Raw genomic sequence first — 19818 nt, forward strand, 5'->3', positions numbered from 1 at the left:
CGGGAGAGGGGCGGCCATTTTTGGGGGGGTTCACGGCATGGGAAGCACGGGGCTCGGCCAAGGCAACCCGCGTCAGAGTCCTGACTCCCACAGTGGAAAATACCTGTTATTCCTCAGGCCCTGATGTTTATTTAGTTGGACGGGGCTAGAATTTGGAACGGCTTCAAGAATCGCTCTAACCCAAACTCCGTCCGCTGGACCAATAAATCACAAGAAATCAAATAATAAACCCGCGAGGGCCTCTATTTTATTTTCATTTTCCCCCCAATCTTTAGTTTAATTAATAGGCGGGCAGAGAATTGGATGACAGCTTTGCCCGACATGAAAGGAAAACATACCCCTCCTGTCTATTGGCCCATCAGTTGATTGATATCATGGGAGATTGTGTGCCTGTGTGGTGGTGTGTGTGTGTGAAAAGGAACGCAAAGGACGCAAGAGTTTATGCTGCTCTGCAGAGAGGCCTTTCAGTTGTGCCGCACAGTACGGCAAATAAGAGCTAAGGGGACAAACATAGAAAGAGAATCTGAGTGAAAGGGAAAGAGAAAGATGGGCTGTGTGAGAGGAAATGCTGACTTATTGAGAGAGAGAAAGAGAGAAAGTGAGAGAGAGAGAGAGAGAGAGAGAAACAGACAGACAGATGGAGTGAGTGCTATTTTAATATAAGAGCTGCCTGTAAGTGGCTGTTGGTGGTCGTGTATGTGTTGTGTGGCTGTACTTACTTGGTGAAGCGGATCTCCAGGTGGGAGGTGAGGTACTCCCGCGGGGTGAACGTGTGCTCCCACACCACCATGTTGGGCACGTAGTTGATGGAGAAGCACAGCTCTGACAGGGCAGTGTGCAGCTTGTCCAAGCTGGAGGGGGTTACACACACACACACACACACACACACACACACACACACACACACACACACACACACACACACACACACACACACACACACACACACGCAGGTATTTAGAAACTCATTTCCTCGAGATTAAAGAGGTGGATCAGTGACTAGGCAGACAGCTTAACCTCCAATATACTACTGCCAATGTTTTTCTTTTTGGCACAGACCAACATCACCTCAACCACAGACACACACAATTGATGTTACTGCTCTTCAGACATGTACTTAATGCACTGGGGCTAGGGTTAGATTTATATCCAATTTATGATAGGAGACGTCTCTGCGTGAGAGATACAAATGATGTTAAAACAGATGATGGCTAGACGGAGAGGCTGGCTTGAGGTGGTCAACACCATGAGGGTGGTCTGTAAACAAACATGCAACTCTGCAGATGTACTTGTATATCTGAACTGGATGTGACGATGTGATCTTTTAGCAACGATCAAAAATTGAATCCTGAATTGATCCTAATCCAGGACTGATACCGACAGAGGCAAAAAGTTCAAATATGGCAGTTCAGACCAGAAAACTCACAAGACAACAAGTGAAAGCCAGCTTGCTAAAGGAGTAGGGCTGTGTGTGGTGCTACTATGCAAGATAGCTAGGAGTTGTACTGCAACGTTCAGCTAGAGCAGTGGTTCTCAAAACTGGGGGTCGGGACCCCCAGGGGGGACGCCAAAAATATTGGAGGGGTTACGAAATTATTTGCATTGTAAAGGTTTTTAGTCAAAGGCTGCCATTGACATAATGCCTTTGATGTTGACATAGCCTAACTATGAGAGAAGACATTTTCTGCCTCTGCTTCCAATGCCCATCTCACAACATTTTCAAACCAAATTCCGCCGGTTAGAGAGAGAAGGGGGGTCGCAAGACTTGGGCCATGTTTTTTGGGGGGGTCGCCAGACAAAAAGTTTAAGAACCACCGAGTTAGAGGGCAATGTGGATTCATCTATTTGTGATAGAAGTCCTAAAGTTCTATTAAGCAAGAAGCACAAAACGGCATAATCCTTAGGCCTGATGCCGGCACATCTGGACATTGGTCTTCAGTAGTCAGTGAGAGGCACAGGAGGAACTTACTTGGTGACCAGGAGCCGGTTCTTCCTCATGCTTTCCACGCCTGGCTTCTCGCGCTCCGGCTCGCCTTTCTTCCCCGTCTGCTTTTTGGACTTCTTGTTCACGGCCTGACTGATGGTTTTGGCACAGTGTTTTGGCAGGAGCTGTGCACATTGAGGAAGAGGGGGAAATCCTTTTCTTAACACCAATAAGCAAACAAGGAAAAAGGTGACAAAACGCCCCTCACTCTATCCTACAGAGACGCTTATGCCAACGGGAACAGTGTGTGTGTGTGTGTGTGTGTGTGTGTGTGTGTGGCCGTAAAACGTGCATATATGCCGCCCAAGAGACGAGAGAGGCTACGTCATGACATCATAAAAGCATGGGGCTAGAACCTCCTCCCCAACAGCCTGGCTCCAACTGCTTACTGTAGGGAACATTGTCCTTAGAACAGGACAGAACAAAACACACGGACTGCTTAATGTAGGGAACATTGTCCTTAGAACAGGACAGAACAGAGCACACGGACAAGGCTTACTATGGGATAACATGACATCTAACTGTGATATACATTATCTAATTCTATCAATGAGTTTTCATAAAATGATACTAGTGTTTGCATATTGAATATATATTGTTAAATGTGCCAACATAAGGGACTAACGTTTCGACGTTCTGCCACGTCATCAGAGTCTAGTAGTAATTAGTCCTTTCCCGTTGACGCACCAGATAGTTAATTACAGAAGCGCGGAGGAACAACTACTTTTCTACAGTATTGATTTTAAGTTGGGTGTCTATCCAACTCATTCACATATTTTGAAACGTATTCATGAGCATTTGGCTGAGGACTATACGAGTCTTTGTTCGCCTTGACTGTGTATTTTGGTTTTAATCAAGACCACTCTTCTAATCAAGGGATTAAATGTGAACAGATGTGGGATCGATATGTTAAGGTTTCATGGATATGCCGGATAAAAATTGCGACAAATGCTAATTTATGCAAACAAACCCATTTCCATCAACCTTTCTTGCATTAAACCCTAGGTACATCGGTAGGTAATCCCACTTGACCGAATCAAATTCTAATTTGACTTTTAATGCATATTTAAAGTGTTTCCATTTAGGATTTCCTATTTGAATGGTCAATATTTGAATTGAAAAGTTGGACAGAATACCATCTATTGTCTTTTTAATAAAAAAAATAAAAATAAAAAAACATTAGCATGGGATTAAACTCTAAATAGACCTAATGCTGAACAGCTGGACTTTAAACAAACTCCATGTGTGCAACAAGCTGTTGGTTTAGTCAGTGAATGGCAAGAGGGCATAATTAAGCAAACGGATAATTTAATAACTCATGCAACTCTTGCTGTGGAGAGGAACATTTCATCTTCCTGCGCGAGGAAAGTTTCCTAAAATACAGCCTTGTACAAAGGCAGTAGTTTATCAGCTCACACATTGGGGGCTGTTGATGAGTGAATCGTGCGAAGTGGCCTTTCCAGCTTGGGTTCTTGCACACAACAACTCTGCTCTCATGCTAAGTGAGCTCATCTTTAAGGACACAGATTTCGTATAAACACGCAACGCTTAAATTACTTCACACTTTGCTGGAAGCCCATGTGTGTCTATTCTCTGATATGTCAACATGTCAGGAACATGCGTTCTGTTACTTGGTCAATATGTCAGACATGTGATTTCTGTGACTTGGTCAAAAGAAACGTGTTTTCTGTTACCTGGTCAACATGTCAGAAACGTGATTTCTGTTATTTCTGTCAACTATGTCATGTCATTGTAACCTTGGTAATACAGGTCAGAGAAACTAATGTATCAAAGGGGCATTCACACAAAGAACGATAACTATAAAAAAAATATTGTTCTCATTAATATGAATGACTACGTTCACACAAAACTATAACGATAACGTCGTGAAGAACAATATTGTTGGGGATCACTTTCAGACCGATTTTGTGAATGATAAAAAGCTAACAGCCAATCAGAACCCATTACATTTTAGCCATCACATTCATTAACACAAGGAGAGACTTTTCTTATCGTTGGTCAGTGTGGACGGGTTTATCGTTATGGCTATAGTTATTGTTATAGTTATCGTTCTTGGTGTGAATGCCTCTGAAGTGTTGGCAACCAATCTAAACTGTCAAGAAGTAGTCCACACCCAAAAATGTGCAGAATGTGTGTGTGTGTGTGTGTGTGTGTGTGTGTGTCGGGGGTTCAACAGCCATTCTCCTGTCTTGCCCTCACCTGGTCACTGAGTGTGCACTGCTCCGTGCAGATGTCTGTGATGAGGTTGCGTGCTTGCTTGGCCATCTCGTCCAGGAACATGTTGCACAGGGACAGGCTGCGGTCGCCAATGTGGTGACGCTGTTGGAGAGACACAACACACACCGACACACACACACACGCAGACACACACACAGACACACACATTGAAGTTAGCCCACAGCTAGGTTTTTGGAGGTCGGACGTTTCATTTGGTCATTTCTGCAACTTGTGCCCAGAGGCCTCAGCAACGGCGCGGCAGGATGGGCTGTGGCTGTGGCTGTGGCACAGAGCGTGGCATGGCGTGGCGTAGCAGCGCAGCACGGTGCGGCGTGGTGCGGTGCGGCAGGTCCCATCTGAAGGGCTGTTTGTGACCGTCCAGCAGCAGCAGCAGACAGGACAAGCGAGCCTCTTTGTGAGACACACAAGCTTCCTTTGCAGGCCCCCCGGCCGAGCAAATAGAGCAAACTCTCAAAAACGACGAATCCAAAACAAGTTTGCCCCTGTGTGAGGGGGAGCGTAAAGAGAGGGGGGGGTGGAGTGTCATTCACATTGAGTATGGTGTTTGTGTGTCCCTTGGACAGACTCCATAGATGGGGAGAGGCGAGCCTTTCTTCATTCACGGAGGAGGAGATGAACACTGACGGTTAGTTAGAACATCGGCGATCGGGTTGCGTGTGCATTGAGGGCCAGCGCTTAGACATGCCACGTCAGGCCTCAGCTGTGTACTCCCGCACAGCAGATTCCAATTACCGACCCCTTTGTCATTTGGATATTACCCAAATGGCATCATACCCCTCAAACAGCGACCCGAAGAACGAAAATAAAACGCAACTGTTGAGTTTCCCTCTTTTGTATTGTCCTGTGCGTCGGAGATCGAGGACCACGATGCCAATACTGACCTTTTCTGTCGCTGCCCTGATCTTTTTACTGTTACTATAAACCGCTGTAAAAAAACAACAAAAAAATCTGTGCAAGGGATGGAAATATTCTTGGAAACTTTTAGTGCTTTTCCAACATAAATATAGCTTGCAGCTGTTCAAAGCTGCGCGTAGTGGACGTAGGAAGAGGAACATTTCAGAGACATGCTGAGAGAGGGAGTTTCATGTTTGAATAAGGGAAATCCAAGCCTTCTATAGCTCAATAAATCTCTTTTATTCCTCTAAGTGCTCTCAGACAGCACTGTGCTAAGGCTTTCCTTTGACCAGGGAAGCACACCCACATAAGAAGTCTCATTGTGCCACTTTATTTTTGGGGGGACCATTTTGTCGTCCAATTAGGTACATAAATACGTGGTTATTTACCAAAAAATTAAACGGGATATTGGACAGGGGGAAGGCGGAGGTGGATGAGGAGGGGGACGGCATGGATGTTTTGCAGGAACAAACACTTCATGAATGCACCTGGCGTATTTCAGCCGACAGAACAGGAATCTGTTGTGTGGCGTGTGTGTGCTGCTCGAGGCCTTCTAACTCCCCTTGGGGTCTAAGGAGAGCGAGAGCGGGGGTGGGGGGGGGATGGACGGAGCGGTAGCAAGGGTCAGAAGGGAGGGCCGCAGTCGCACCGGTGTATGGTTCAATTACATATTTAATAAATCATGCTTTTCAGCGTCTGGCCTTCCGTACACATCCTGATACACGGACCGCAGCACACGGACCCACATTCCAGGATAGGGGTAGAGGAGGGGGAAGGGGTCGGGTGGAGGTGGAGAATTTGCACCATTTTCCAAATTCTCAGTGTGACTCCATCCTGCCCGATCTCCTCCACAAGGGCCCTCCTGCTCGGCGGAGGAGATCTTCGGGTGAGAGAGCACCTACTTTCCCAGCATTCAGCACCACACACACACACAGGAGCTCCACAGACTAAATTCACTGGGGCATGTCTTAAAGCATTAACCTGCAGGGATTACTCCCCCCACCCACCTGGTCTTTGTCGTTGTTGATTTTAGAGGCACTCTTACAGGGCACCCTTGTGAGCGGCCTAACTAGACAGTAAATAAATATGTTCTCCTGATCTACATGACTTGGAGTGGACATCGGTGGTGAAACAGCGTGAAAGTGCACTCTTTAAGCGACTCTGCCATGAATGGATACAAACTGATTTGAAAAAACACTTCAGGCTTGCTCTAAAACAACACCAAACCGCCCCAAAATGTTAATGTTATTTTTCTTATGTTGGCCACAGGAAACTTTCCCCTTCCATGACACTGGTCCCAGGTGTATGAGTATGTGTGTGTGTGTGTGTGTGTGTATAATATGAGACTGTGAGAGCGTGTGTATATGTGTGTGTGTGTGTGTGTGTGTGTGTGTGTGTGTGTGGGGTGAGAGAGAGACTGTGTGTGCGGTGTGTATATGTGAGACTGTGAATGTGTGTGTGTGTGTGTGTGTGGTGTGTGACTCACCTCCTCTGGGCACAGCTCGTGGGTGCAGCTCATGAAGTGCGTACAGAGCAGGGGGAAGGAGATGGAGTAACGCGACTGCGACGGCAACTCCAAGCACTGCTGGAACATCTTCTCAAATGCGCGACTGTAAAAGCTATCAGGCAAACCCCAAAGACACAGACAGACAGATAGGGAAAGACAGATAGATAGATAGATAGAGACCGAGGGCAGATGACAGAGAGAAAGAAAGAAAGAGAGAAAGAGAGGGTGGGGAGGGGGGTTGAGATGAATGTACTGGCAACTCGTCTTTTCTTTCCAATCTTATCTGTCCAAGCTCGCCTATACACATCCTGTCCAGACAGCTTGCCAGAACCCTCCAAACAGACAGTTGCTAAGTGAGCTTCTGGCAATCAAATATAAGGGCTTGAAAGGCCTTTTTATGCAAGCAATTAACCAGAGGGGAATTACCGTAAACGGCTTTTATTTGACAAGGGGACAGCCGTGTGGGGAGCCACTTACCAGAAGATGGAGAGATCCGAGGTTTCCACCAGCATCTCCACCAGCGAGTCCACCATCTTGGTGTGGAAGATGATGGTGTTGAGCATCTTTCCCAGCTCCCGGTGGTCAGCGAGGCCCAGCGAGGCCTTGGACACGCTGGTGTAGGCCTGCGGAAACATGCACCGTTAGCCACGTCGACGTTAACAGAGCCGACCTAGTCGAGCCAAAATGTGTCCCGTGAACTCTACGGAGGGCTTGGAAAAACAAAACAAGAAACAACGAAAAATGATCTGGCCTAGACTGCACCAGGAGAAAAACCTCAGGCAATAAAGAGAATCCGATCCAAATGGAAATTGGACTTCGGGGTTTAGAGGCAAACGTGTGGTTTGATGCTCCACCATATCGTTAACTTCTGAGGACGTTTTCTGGGAAGTATTCTGTTTTTTAACTTGATACTGTTGATTCAGACAATGGCCAAGCTACACAGTTTCCTTCCCTGAGACGTGGGATAAAATGAAGACAGTATGCAAAACACTGGTGTTGTGGGGCGAAAGAGCACTTTGAAGAAGTGAGGTACATTAGAGGGGCCCGGCCACCGCTCTGCAGCTACACATAGCTTCTACCAGCCCACAGAGTGATTTCTGGGCTGACAAAACAGCTGCCCGAGCCTGTACAATCCTTGACATGGGAGAATCTGACGAAGATCCTGAAAATACGGCATGAAATGCCTTTAAAACACACACACACACTTTTTTCCCCTTTCCGTCTCTCTTGGAAGTGCAGACCACTACGCGAGTGTGCGAGAACGCTGTGAAAGCGTTGACTTTTTGAAGCGCGGCCCTCTCCGCTTTCATCATCTAAACTGCTGCCAAGTCAAAGAACAGCCTGTGCCAGGATGGTACCACACGCCACATAAAGACATTCAGCAGGTGCTAAACTCACAAAGCCTGCGGTTCAAGAGTCAAGGGCAGGACAATAAACATACCAGAAGGCATTAAAGTCAAATTAAGAGTGAGGAAAAAGGAGAGCGCTGAAATACATGGCATATTTTTAGACTCCCCACCCCTGCTTACTCTATAGACTGTTGGTGGCATAATTTGTCTCGGTCAGGCAGCCCTTTAAGCTTAAGGAAATCCTTCACTTCAGATAGACAGACATGAACTGAATGAACTGAGATGAGGGGGTGGGGAGGTTGGGTAACTGTCCTTCTCATATTGTTAACGGCTCGGCCATCACCCCCCGCGAGAGGACTGTTGGACTAAACGAGAAACGCAAACGCACACACAGAAAAAAATACATTTCCATGGCCAAAATTGCTCCAAAAAACAAAAACAGAGCAGGATTCTTGAGCCGCGACGATGGTTTCCATGGGATTATGTCTCTGAGCAGAGCTCTGAGGAGAATATGAATGTGTGCCTTCTGACCAAAGCATGGTTGTGTAACAGATAAAGATTCTTCTCCGACCCAAACATGTGGACTTAATGGCAACTGGTTTCAATATGGGAGTGTGTGTGTGTGTGTGTGTGTGTGTGTGCGTGCTGGGGGGGCAACAAAGAGTTCTCTGACATTTAACTCGAGGGCTTATTTTTAGGACGTGACAAAAGAAATGAAAAATGTATGGCACACACACACTGCTGCGTGCCGTCGCACACATGTGCACACTTCTGTCAGCTGCTCCATAACCAGCTGTTTAAATACTTCCAGAATTTGCTCAGGCCCAGCAAACAGTGAACGCGAGTGTGCACACGCGGCAAATAAACGTCTGCGCTTTCCGCCGGGTTTGTGTCTGCGCCGTGTATCTCACAAAAGGAGGGGGGGTGGGGTGGGGATGGGGTCGGCTGTGAAAGAGGGAAGCTAGTCGAGAAAGCTTTCAGGACTTGAGAAAATAGTTGTTCAGCTGTAAGAACAGTTCCCATTGCATGCATGGCAGATTTTCTCCTCGCACTCTCAGAACCTCCCTTCCCCCCTTCTGCCCCCCCCGACAACCACCCCACCACCATCACCACCGCCACCACCACTGACCTCTCCACCCATCCCTTCTTCCCTTCTTTGCCTCTAGTCTCCACCGAAAAACCTAAAACTGAAGAATCTCCTCCAAGCGGGAGTGGGACGCGCCCACGGAGATCAAACGCTAGTTCGGGGCCTGGAAGCGAACACGGGTGTGGCGCGTCGGGAACAACGCTGTGGGCGCGCTCAGCCGGACGCGGAGACGGGTCACGGGGAGCGCAGCGGATCTGTGGCATCGCCGGGAACGCCGCTACCGCTAGCCCAGTTCCGTAAACCCAGGTCCGAGCCAGTACCGCACTCCACAATAATGAGCCGCTTATGCTTGGTCTCGGTCGTGATGAAAAGGCTGGGGCAACGGTTTAAATAATCAGACCCGGGCCTTCAAAAAGGACTGTGGTTTTCACCCCAAACGTTTCTCGGGGCCAAAGCCCTGCGTGTCCCGGGGCTGATCCGCCATAATATCTTGTGTTTCCAAACTCTCCACCCCTGACACAACTCCGCTCTGGACGCCATCCGTCGTCGTGTGACCAGCCTCGCGTTGCGTACACAACCCCGAACAAAAAAAACAAAACCTGACAGTCATTTATCACCAATGACGAGGGCCATGTGTCGTGTTCGTGTTGAAGAACATCTTTTCCCCATTAAAACCTTGGAGGGGGAAGTTCATCCTCTCTGTGAGGCCTCACACTGCACTCGCTGGCCCAGAGAACTGAGTGCTGGCAGGGCTCGCATGTCGAAGGCCACGGCCTGGTCGCCGGCGCAGTCTGGTGTGGTGTGGTGTGGTGCAGTTCGGTGTGGTCTGGACCGGGGAACGGGGTGACAGTCAGGGCAGTCGAGGGGCCAAGGAAAAGGGACACCAGCACTACCGGCCATCATGTCCACCTATCCCCCAAAAGGTCAAGGCTCAGGTTGCTCGTGGTGGCTTACCTGCAATCTGAACCAGTCCAGCCTCATGCCCCTGAAATCAAACACCTCTCCGTCCTCCACTGAAAGAGAGAGAAAGAAAGGGAGAGAGAAGATGAAAGAGAGGGAGGGGGTTACATGGGGGTTACAACTTAACACATTGCTGCTAACTGACAACAGTTACACTTGAACAGACCTAAGCATAGTGGCATTTACTCAATTCATTTCACATCTTGGTTGATTAGAAGACAAAGGCAAACTGAAAGTCTGTGTTGGCACCACTGTGAAATGGGATTGAAAATGAATTATTAATCATCATCAAAAAACAAAAACAACATTTTTGTCCCAAGATAAAAGAGCGAAGCTTAATTTCATTTGATTGAACTTAATTTAAGATGAAGATGAGATGCAGATCCTTGAATAGAAAGACAATAAAGGGATGAAGAAAGAAAGAAAGAAAGAAAGAAAGAAAGACAGAAAGAAAGAAAGAACATGAGGAACACTAATAAGAGAGTAGTCCAGTGACATTGAGAGATGAAAGAGTGAGTACCTTGCTTCACACTGAGAGAAGTCATGGTGTTCACAAAGGAGGACATGATGATGGACTCATCCTCAGGGCAGACAGACAGGTTCTGGAAGGGAAGCAGAAGGGGACAAACAGAACAGTCTGTGACCCAAAGGCCTCTGCAAATCGGCTAAATTCACACTACCATCTCTCTCAATGAGTATCCAGCACACGGCAACGGCTGAGACAATGTCAAAATACTTGGGCTCCATCTACTGGCCAGGCCCGGTACTATCACCTAGCGCTGTCACTCACAACACAATTAGACAAAACGCCACTCTGGCTCAGCTAGAGATCAACAAAACATCCCCAAGGCACACTAAAATGTCATCCCAAACACATGGCTAAAGATAAAAGCTGTTGCTTCAGGGATGCGACTTACACGGTTTCCCATCCACAGCTGTGTTGGAGACGATAACCGTAGGGCACTCACCTGCACCAGCTCGTTCAGGACCACAGCGTCGAACCCAGACAGGTACTGCACGTAGTACCTCTGCATGACTGGGCCGTACTTTCGCACGTGGGCCCTCAGCTCCTCCATATAAAAGATCAACTCTGCAATGTGCCTGAGGGACGACGCAGAGCGACGCCTTACACTGCACACACAGCGGTACACATTGAGCATGGATTCCTCGTCCAGTGATGCGAGGAAGGGGGGGGGGACACAACAACAACAAAGTGTTCTGAAAATACAGGTTTTTCTACCGTGACTTTCATCCCCCCCCAGAACAACCAGACAGTTTATTACAAATCATTAGTTCCACCTCTTGGTTCAGGAACAGGGCTGATTTACAATGGACACGCAAAGTCAGATGGCTCTTACTGTACATAAACAATGCCAGGGTTAACTGCAGAAGCATAGGGACGCAATGCTGCTGTTCTGCATGTTTACAATAATAAATGTTTACATACATATCATATATTTTATCTATCTACAGTAAGTAACCGTAAACTGAAGTACAACGCTTTGAATTCCATTTCATATGTTCAACAGTTTACAGTTCTGCACAGACTTTGCGTTTTCGCAAGGTGTATTCAGGAGTTTCCGACCGAAGACAGGGAGACGGAGAGAGAGCGTGTGAGAGGGAAAGATGGGAAGGCGCGGGATTCTTACTTATCGATAAAATCATCTGTGCTCTTCTTCTGGATGTTGTCTGCGTGCCTGAGCAGCCATATGATCTCATCTCGGGCAAAGGACAGGGCCATGAAAACAAACAGCGCCTGGCAACATACAGACACGCGCACACACACACACAGAGAAAAAAGAGAATGACAGTGAGCAAAGAACTTGCTTGTCTCCTTCAACCCACTGATATACACACGACAGACATACCGAACCTAAAATGTGAACAGAAGCGGAACATTGCGATACCTTTGGGCCCAGCAGGCCGGGCTGATCGGCCAACACCGTAGCCAGCTCCTTGAGGGCGGACCGCAGGAACTTACGGCGCTCTCGGTGCATGGAGCCCCTTTAAAGAAAACGATAACACAAAACACGTTGCTGAAACATTTGACAGTTGAAATTCAGGCCGAGTCCCCAATTGACAGAAAAATATGCGAGTCTGTCCAGCTGGCAATGCACTATGCAACAGATGTACTTACGCGTGAGAAAGGGCCGATTCTTTGCACTCTCGTATGTCATTGACACGTTTGTTGTAGCTGGAGAGGGAAAAAAAATAACAGATTATAAATGAAATGCAAACCAGAGTGTGTTTATTTTGAGCAAAGAAAAGTTTGATCTATGGTACAACTGCAAGGTTCCCTCAATAAACATCTGCTTACTGTTCTGAATTAGATTATGTGGAACTATGTGTGTGAGTGTGTGGGAGACAACAGAGAGAGCGACAAAGACAAAACTAGAATGCATGTGTGTATCAAAGTAATGGAGTGAGTATGTGTGCATGTTTGTGGGAGTGTATGTGTCTGTGTATATATGTCTGTTTGTTTGTATGCGGGACTGTGTGTGTGTGTGTATGAGTGTGGTCTTGCCCTTGGTGGAAGGCCTTACCCGCGGAGGTTGACGAAGAGGTCCTCGGCGGCCTTGTGGATATGAAAGACCTCGTCTCTGAAGAGGCAGAGGCACGAGCTGCTCTGCAGGGCCAGCTTCCACAGGCTCAGCGCCGCTGGGTCACTGTTTAGGGTACCGTGGCACAGCAGGAACCCGACTGAAAGACGGGAGACGGACGGACGGACGCACGCACACACACACACTGCTGAGAACACACACAAAAATGCATGCACACATGCATACAAAAACACAAACACACACACACAAACAAACAACCACACACACAATGCATGCACATGCGTACAAACCTAAACACACACACAAAAACAAACAACCACACACACAAATGCATGCACACATGCATACAAAACACAAACACACACACACAAATGCATGCACACACGCATACAAAACACAAACACACACACACAAACAAACAACCACACACACAAATGCATGCACACATGCATACAAAACACAAACACACACACACAAATGCATGCACACATGCATACAAAACACAAACACACACACACAAACAAACAACCACACACACAAATGCATGCACACATGCATACAAAACACAAACACACACACACAAATGCATGCACACATGCATACAAAACACAAACACACACACACAAACAAACAACCACACACACAAATGCATGCACACATGCATACAAAACACAAACACACACACACAAAAGCGCACACACACGCATACAAAACACAAACACACACACACAAACAAACAACCACACACACAAATGCATGCACACATGCATACAAACACAAACACACACACAAAAAAACAGTTTAACCTTTCTCACCAAAGTACAATGAGCAATTCAGTAATACACTGTCAAGATGGTAGGCATGGGCCAAATGATTCTATTCCGGGAATCAGTTCTTTCAGTTCCCTTCACCTTCACAAATCGTTCGTTTGATTCGTTCTTTCAGTTCCTTTCAGCACCGTCTTGGTTGTCTTAAGTCAAATATCCTTTAAAACACCGTCTCATATGGTGTGTTACATCATTTATGTAAATATCAAGCTTAATATTAAGCACAAAAGTGCCTTTTTTCATAAATATACTGAATGGAATTCAGTAAGAATCATATGGCGTTTTTCCAAGTTCTAGCGCTGGCAGGCAGGCAGGCACGTAAGTAAAGCCAGGCCTATCATTTGTTTACCCATAGCAACGCGGTTGCTACCTGCTGTAGTACTCTCATTCACGTTTTAGACTCAATCGCGATATATCACGATTCGAGGGAGATGAAGCTCTGTTCGTTTGTATCTTTTATTAGGTGACCATATTTTTGTATGTTAAAAAGAACCAGTTCTCTTGTTTTGGGAATCAGTTCTCGTCGTTCACCTTCGGGATTCATTCTTTCTGACCGAATCAGTCGCGAACTGCCCATGCCTACAAGATGGAGATCGATGCTTTGTTTGGGGTGATTTACCATTTACCATGTTTCATGCAAATTAATATCATGTTCATGGAGGAGCTTAACCCTTACAACACTCAACATAAAATGGGATACGGCAATCCCAAGTCAAAAAAAAAAAAGCCACCCAGGTACGACAGAAGTCCAAATGAGGACATCTGCCTAACCCACGGGTAACAGAGATCTGTATATTATCACCACCAGTGACGTACCTTGATGACAGCAGACTGAAACAGACATGTTGTCCAGAAGTGTTTAAAGCACAAACTTACACACAATCCACTTCTCCATGGCGTCCAAGGACAGGTATTCACAGGGCATCTACAACAAACATAAGAGCAAAGCGTTAGGTTCATCTCAGACACCTTTGGGGCTCGTTCAGCTCATCATTGGGTCTGCTCTCTGACCCTCACTGGGAATTTAGACAGGGGGAGCGTTTTTCAAGGGTTTTTCAGACGCCCGCCTGACACCTGTCTATTGTCAGCAACAAAATTCCATTAAAATCAGAGTATCAATTTACGCTCGTATTACAGCAGTTAAAAGTAGAGGTACACATATTTTTATGCTTAACTTCTAATTTTAGATTATATATGAAGCATACACATAGAGAAACACGGGGTTAAACACATTGTTACTTCACCTTAAGAGACAGAGGCAACGTTTCACTCTTGCTTATGGTTTTGCTTGCTGTGTAGATTCCCAATAAAAATACATACGCTTTACGGCGGACGCCAGACGGGCAAGATGTGCAGGGCAGGCAATAAATTGGTCTGTCCTTCTTGCACCAGCAGTAAGCACAACTGGTCAAGTACCCATTTCCCCCACATGGGGTCACAATTTCACCACATGGTATAAACTCAATCAATTTTGTTAAGCAAATATGTTGTCACTGCTTGTCAGCAATGAAAATGCTAGTGATCTGCAGCCTACAAGCTCTTATTACACTAAATTTGAGGCACTGTTTGTTCTTCATAGCACTTGGTCAAATAGCTTTTTGAATCATTGTCAGTGCAGATGGATGATGTGTTCATTAGATCTGGGTTCATTTGATAATTAAGAAGAAAGAATTTCAATTCTAGCCAGACCAGTTCCTGAGTATGAAAACAAAAAATGAAAAAGAAAAACAAAAAAACTGCATTGTGTAAGTGAACAGTATAACCTCCTTACAGATGCTAGCCAAACTTTTAAAGGGTTTGACAGTTTATGGTCATACATTTATCTTGGATAGTATTTAAGAATAATTATTAAGATTGCATGTATGTGTGTGGGGGTAGGGAGGGGGTGTTGAGTTGAGCATAAAAGTGTGCGCATTTGTATGTTTATGTTCTTCATGTTGAGTGTGACTGTGTGTGTGTGTGTGTGTGTGTGTGACTGTGTGTGTGTGTGTGTGTGTGTGTGTGTGTGTGTGTGTGTGTGTGTGTGTGTGTGTGTGTGTGTGTGTGTGTTGTCCTCATCGTGTCTAACTGTGCAGGATTGAGTGAGTGTGTGAGTGTGAGTGTGTGTGTTGTCCTCATCGTGTCTAACTGTGCAGGATTGAGTGAGTGTGTGAGTGTGAGTGTGTGTGTGGTCCTCACCGTGTCTGACTGTACGGGGTTGTTTGAGTGTGTGAGCGTGAGTGTGAGTGTGTGTGCGCATGTGCCGTCCTCACCGTCTGACTGTGCGGGGTTGAGTGAGTGTGAGTGTGTGTGTGGTCCTCACCGTGTCCGACTGTGCGGGGTTGAATGAGTGTGTGTGCCGTCCCTCACCGTGGCTGACTGTGCGGGGTTGAGTGTGTGTGTGTGTGTGTGTGTGTCGTCCTCACCGTGTCTGACTGTGCGGGGTTGAGCATAGTGCTGGGGGCGCTGATGAGGCTCAGCAGCTGGGCGTTCCTCCACTGGTCAGCGGACAGGTTGCGCCGAGGGTACACCATCTGCAGGGAGATCAGGGCGTCCGACAAGGACTGCAGCCACAAAAAAACACCACACCCACCGATGAGTCAAGGCAAATGCACAATGAGTCTGGCAGGATGTGTCAAGTTGTAGTGCTGTGGTGCAATGCGGCCATCTCATTTCTCCTCACCTTTCCATGAGGGACAAACTCCTCCATCATCTTCTTAAATGGGTTTTCATAGTCCACAATCATCTGTCCAAGCCTGGGGTATTCTCTGTCACTGAAACCGAAAAACAGAGACACAAGCCATAAAATTGTGGGAATAAAAAAAAAAAAAATAGTCTCCTACAACAGTGTTTCTCAAACTATGGGCAATGGACCGGCACAAAGTCTAATTATGCCCGGTGCTTCTGTCACACCTGATCATTTGCGGCACAACTGAATGGCATCATGAAACCGGCAACTGGCTCTGCTGTTTAAGTTATACAAAAGCTGGTAATTTGTTTGCTGCTTTTTTTTTTCAAACAAAAACTTAATAAAAAGCATAATATTTTCTCCATTTTCCTATCAGTGTGTGATGCTTGCATGAAGACAGCTTCCCAAAACAATGGCTGCAGTCTAGACTGCTCCCATATCACTGATGCCATGGTTTTGGGGAGTTTTCATCATGGAAGCATCATGCAACCATGCCGAGCAATGCACCGAAAGCACTGTAACTGCATTGGCAATTAGAATGAACCATCAGACATCAAGTGCATGTTTTCATTGAAAACTTTTTGTGAAAAATGTTTGAATTGTCTGACATGACCGGGCCTCAGGTGAAAGAAGTGTGAGACTTGAGGCCGTCTTACAACACTGTGACTAGAAAAAAAACATTTCGTAAACTGCATATCAGTATTGTCTATTAAATCATCACAAGCATGCTTCCATTACCTTGAGCCATGTGTCATTTCATGTGCGTAGTTGTAAAGGCCAATGATTGCTTTGCGTTCCTCGATTCGGGATAGCAGTATCATTAATGTAGTGTAGGTCACGACTAAGTCAAGGTAGTTCTTTGTGAGATCAAAATTTACAGTCTGTAGAGAAAAAAAAAGGAGGACATGTAAAAATAGGGTTGTTTTGTAGAACTATGGTAGATATGCACAATTGTCATAGCAAAGATAATGTTTTATTTCAAAACAAAATTTCAAATACCGGTATTATTTTCAAGTATATACTTTTCATAGTACAATAATTTGTGCAGAATATTCAGGAAAACCTTGTTTAACATAAACATTAATGACGACATCTGCTCTATTTGAGTAAACATTGAAACTTTGTTAATTTTCTGCTTATTTCTGTTAAATGTTAACAATGAGGGAAATAGGGTTTTAGTCTCTGCTTACAATGTCAAAGAAAACTTGGCAAACGTCAATAGTGTTCAGCAGTTCACAAACATGGTCCTTGGAGAAAAAAAGAGAAATGACAGACAATTAGGAAACTTTTATTACATATAACATCTAGGATAAAGTAAGGTTATGTTACAGTATGAAATGTGCTCCAACTATCAATAAGGAAACAGATCCTAAAGGTTGCCTTCATCTAGTGTCAGTGAACACCCCAAGCAAGCTAGCAGACGTACTTCCTGCTTAAGTTGCATAGCAAGCCTTAAGTTTTAATCAATCATAGACTCAGAAAAAAATCAGGGATTGGCCTCCCAGGATGTCAATCAAAGTAAAAATAAAATCAATGGCCGAGTAGAGCTGAAGCAGTTTAGAAGAGAGGTTTGCTTTCAAATGTCTGGACAGCACTAGCTTCATAAGCAGGACTTTCACATTGGATCTTATGAATATGAACAAACACAAACAATTACAAACAATGATAAGGTATGGAAATCGAGAACCGGTTCCTATGGAGAACCAGTTCCATTGTATGAATCATCAAAGTTGTACGCCTCAGAGGTCACCGATTCCTTTCACGGATACCAGCATTCTTTTGTATGTCATCATGCGTGATAAATCAACAACAGACCAGCAGTTGTACCAGTTTAATCAGTTTGTGTGCAAGTTTGGGTATAAAGTGTGGAAATTTGTCCACAGCTCCCCATAATTTGCACACTGATGGCTATAATAAAAAAAACTGAGGCTAAATTATCATTTTGTGATCTTTTTACTTTGGGATAACAAGTATTTCAACCATGACTGTATTGGAATCTCATCAGCATTGATAAGCTGGCTTCATTGGATGGATAACGCTAACTAGGCTAAGATTAGCATAATTAATCACAGAACACTGCAGTGACATCATGCAGACCACATCCTGTATCAAACATGCTTGACATTTGTTCTGCTAGGCCTATGATACTTTCAAGGAGAGCAAACAGGATTCTAATGCAGTTCAGATGAAATAAAAGCGTGTGTTCCAATATCACAAATGTGTGCAGGTCTAATATTGAACTCTTCTGGATGCCCAGACCTATGAGTGTAGCCTGACATGCTTCTCATTCGGCAGAATAATTGGTAATTTTATGTACCCATTTTATATCTGTCTCCAACTTCCCTTCCCTTTCCCTTATTCCCTTTAAAGGTGCTCCAAGCGATGTTACGCCGTTTCTAAGCTAAAACATTTTTTCTCACATACAGCAAACATCTCCTCAACATCCACTAGCTGCCTGTCCGCTGAATACACTGTAAAAAACGTGGTCTCTGTGGACTGCCCAGGCTCCAAAAACAGCAGCAAAAACAGCATGGTCCAGCCTGGACCATGAAACATAACAAACTCTTCCAGCCAATCACAGACGAGATGCGCGTTCAGGAGAGTTTCAGTTGCAAGGGAGAGAGGGGGAGGGAGGGGCGAGCTAGTTCTCTGTTTTGTTCGAAAGTCAACAGAAGTGACGTTACCCAACATCACTTAGAGCACCTTTAAGAGGTAATGAAATGCTAATGAATAGCTAATGAAATGTTACTAGGCATAATGTCCACTTTTCTGATGAGTTGTTTATTTCATTGTTTACTTTTGTATCTCTTTACCAAGAAAATGAGCATTGTAATATCTTCTAAAAGAGAAGATATTACAATCAGGAATCAAAAAGGAATTCAATTAAGAATGAGCAGAATAAATGACCAAAAAGTCCAAACACAAATTATTTAAGCCAATTAAGTGATGGTTGAACTATGAAACCAGATTTCTAAACCAAGGTTTAGATGCCTGTATTTTTTACAGTTCGTAAAAAAAAACATAACACAATTCAGTCTTACCTTAAATTCCATAACATCCACAAATGTGAAGTAGTACAAAGCTAGATTCTTTAGTATTTCAGACTTTTCTTTTTGTAGTTGTGCAAGCTGTTGCTGTGGAAGGAAAACAATGACGACAATGTAAATGCTGGTAAACAGAAAACCATACGACCATACAATGTTTTTTTATTCTAAATCCTGTCAGCAAGGTTCATTCACTATAGACTCATAGTGGTCTAGAATGTCTCAACTTTGTCCATGTTGCAAACAAGACTAATTCACTGTGGTCGGCCAGAAGTATTCTCTAATCCTCTCTAAGGCCTGTGTCTACTGTGTGAGTCTGCATTTTGGAAAAACTACAGTATCACATAAATGTGTGCATTTTTATGAAAGGAAAAGACCTAAACAAAATTGTGATGGCCGTTTTAAAACGTGTAAATGTCAGTGAGCCCCGAGATTTCAAATACAAACATCAGGTTTGACGTTAAAATGAATGAACCTTGCATCAAGTCTTGACAAGCCCCCTATTCCTCTCCATGTTGGTACTTGCATGAGATTTGCGACCACAGAACAAATATGCACTGCAAGAGACTCAATGGTCTCAACTTGGACACAGCCATTTGAACATCATGTTTTGTCATTTTTGTCTTTGTTTTCGGTATTTTTATGTTTCGAATGCTTTATTTGTTGATAATTTGCTGG

General features: G+C 45.0%; 1 protein-coding gene across 6 annotated transcripts in view; it reads right to left on the bottom strand.

Moving 5' to 3' along the window:
* The window catches only part of nckap1 (NCK-associated protein 1), a 39241-nt gene that overhangs the window by 9781 nt on the left and 9642 nt on the right, over positions 1 to 19818 (bottom strand). For 3 of the 6 annotated variants that reach the window (XM_048238832.1, XM_048238830.1, XM_048238829.1), the window contains 18 exons: positions 19138 to 19224; positions 17287 to 17343; positions 16835 to 16977; positions 16091 to 16181; positions 15834 to 15971; positions 14305 to 14353; positions 12584 to 12740; positions 12178 to 12234; positions 11948 to 12044; positions 11690 to 11796; positions 11009 to 11141; positions 10561 to 10642; positions 10035 to 10093; positions 7122 to 7267; positions 6624 to 6756; positions 4205 to 4324; positions 1970 to 2109; positions 720 to 851 (listed from right to left, as the gene is read on the bottom strand). In XM_048238832.1, the coding sequence (XP_048094789.1) occupies positions 720 to 851; positions 1970 to 2109; positions 4205 to 4324; positions 6624 to 6756; positions 7122 to 7267; positions 10035 to 10093; positions 10561 to 10642; positions 11009 to 11141; positions 11690 to 11796; positions 11948 to 12044; positions 12178 to 12234; positions 12584 to 12740; positions 14305 to 14353; positions 15834 to 15971; positions 16091 to 16181; positions 16835 to 16977; positions 17287 to 17343; positions 19138 to 19224 (1928 nt within the window). Of the gene's footprint in view, positions 1 to 719; positions 852 to 1969; positions 2110 to 4204; positions 4325 to 6623; positions 6757 to 7121; positions 7268 to 10034; positions 10094 to 10560; positions 10643 to 11008; positions 11142 to 11689; positions 11797 to 11947; positions 12045 to 12177; positions 12235 to 12583; positions 12741 to 14304; positions 14354 to 15833; positions 15972 to 16090; positions 16182 to 16834; positions 16978 to 17286; positions 17344 to 19137; positions 19231 to 19818 lie in introns of all 6 variants that reach the window. The other 3 variants (XM_048238831.1, XM_048238828.1, XM_048238827.1) reach the window with 1 other exon arrangement.

This window comes from Alosa alosa, chromosome 3, assembly GCF_017589495.1.
Source record: "Alosa alosa isolate M-15738 ecotype Scorff River chromosome 3, AALO_Geno_1.1, whole genome shotgun sequence".
NCBI classification, from domain to species: domain Eukaryota; kingdom Metazoa; phylum Chordata; class Actinopteri; order Clupeiformes; family Clupeidae; genus Alosa; species Alosa alosa.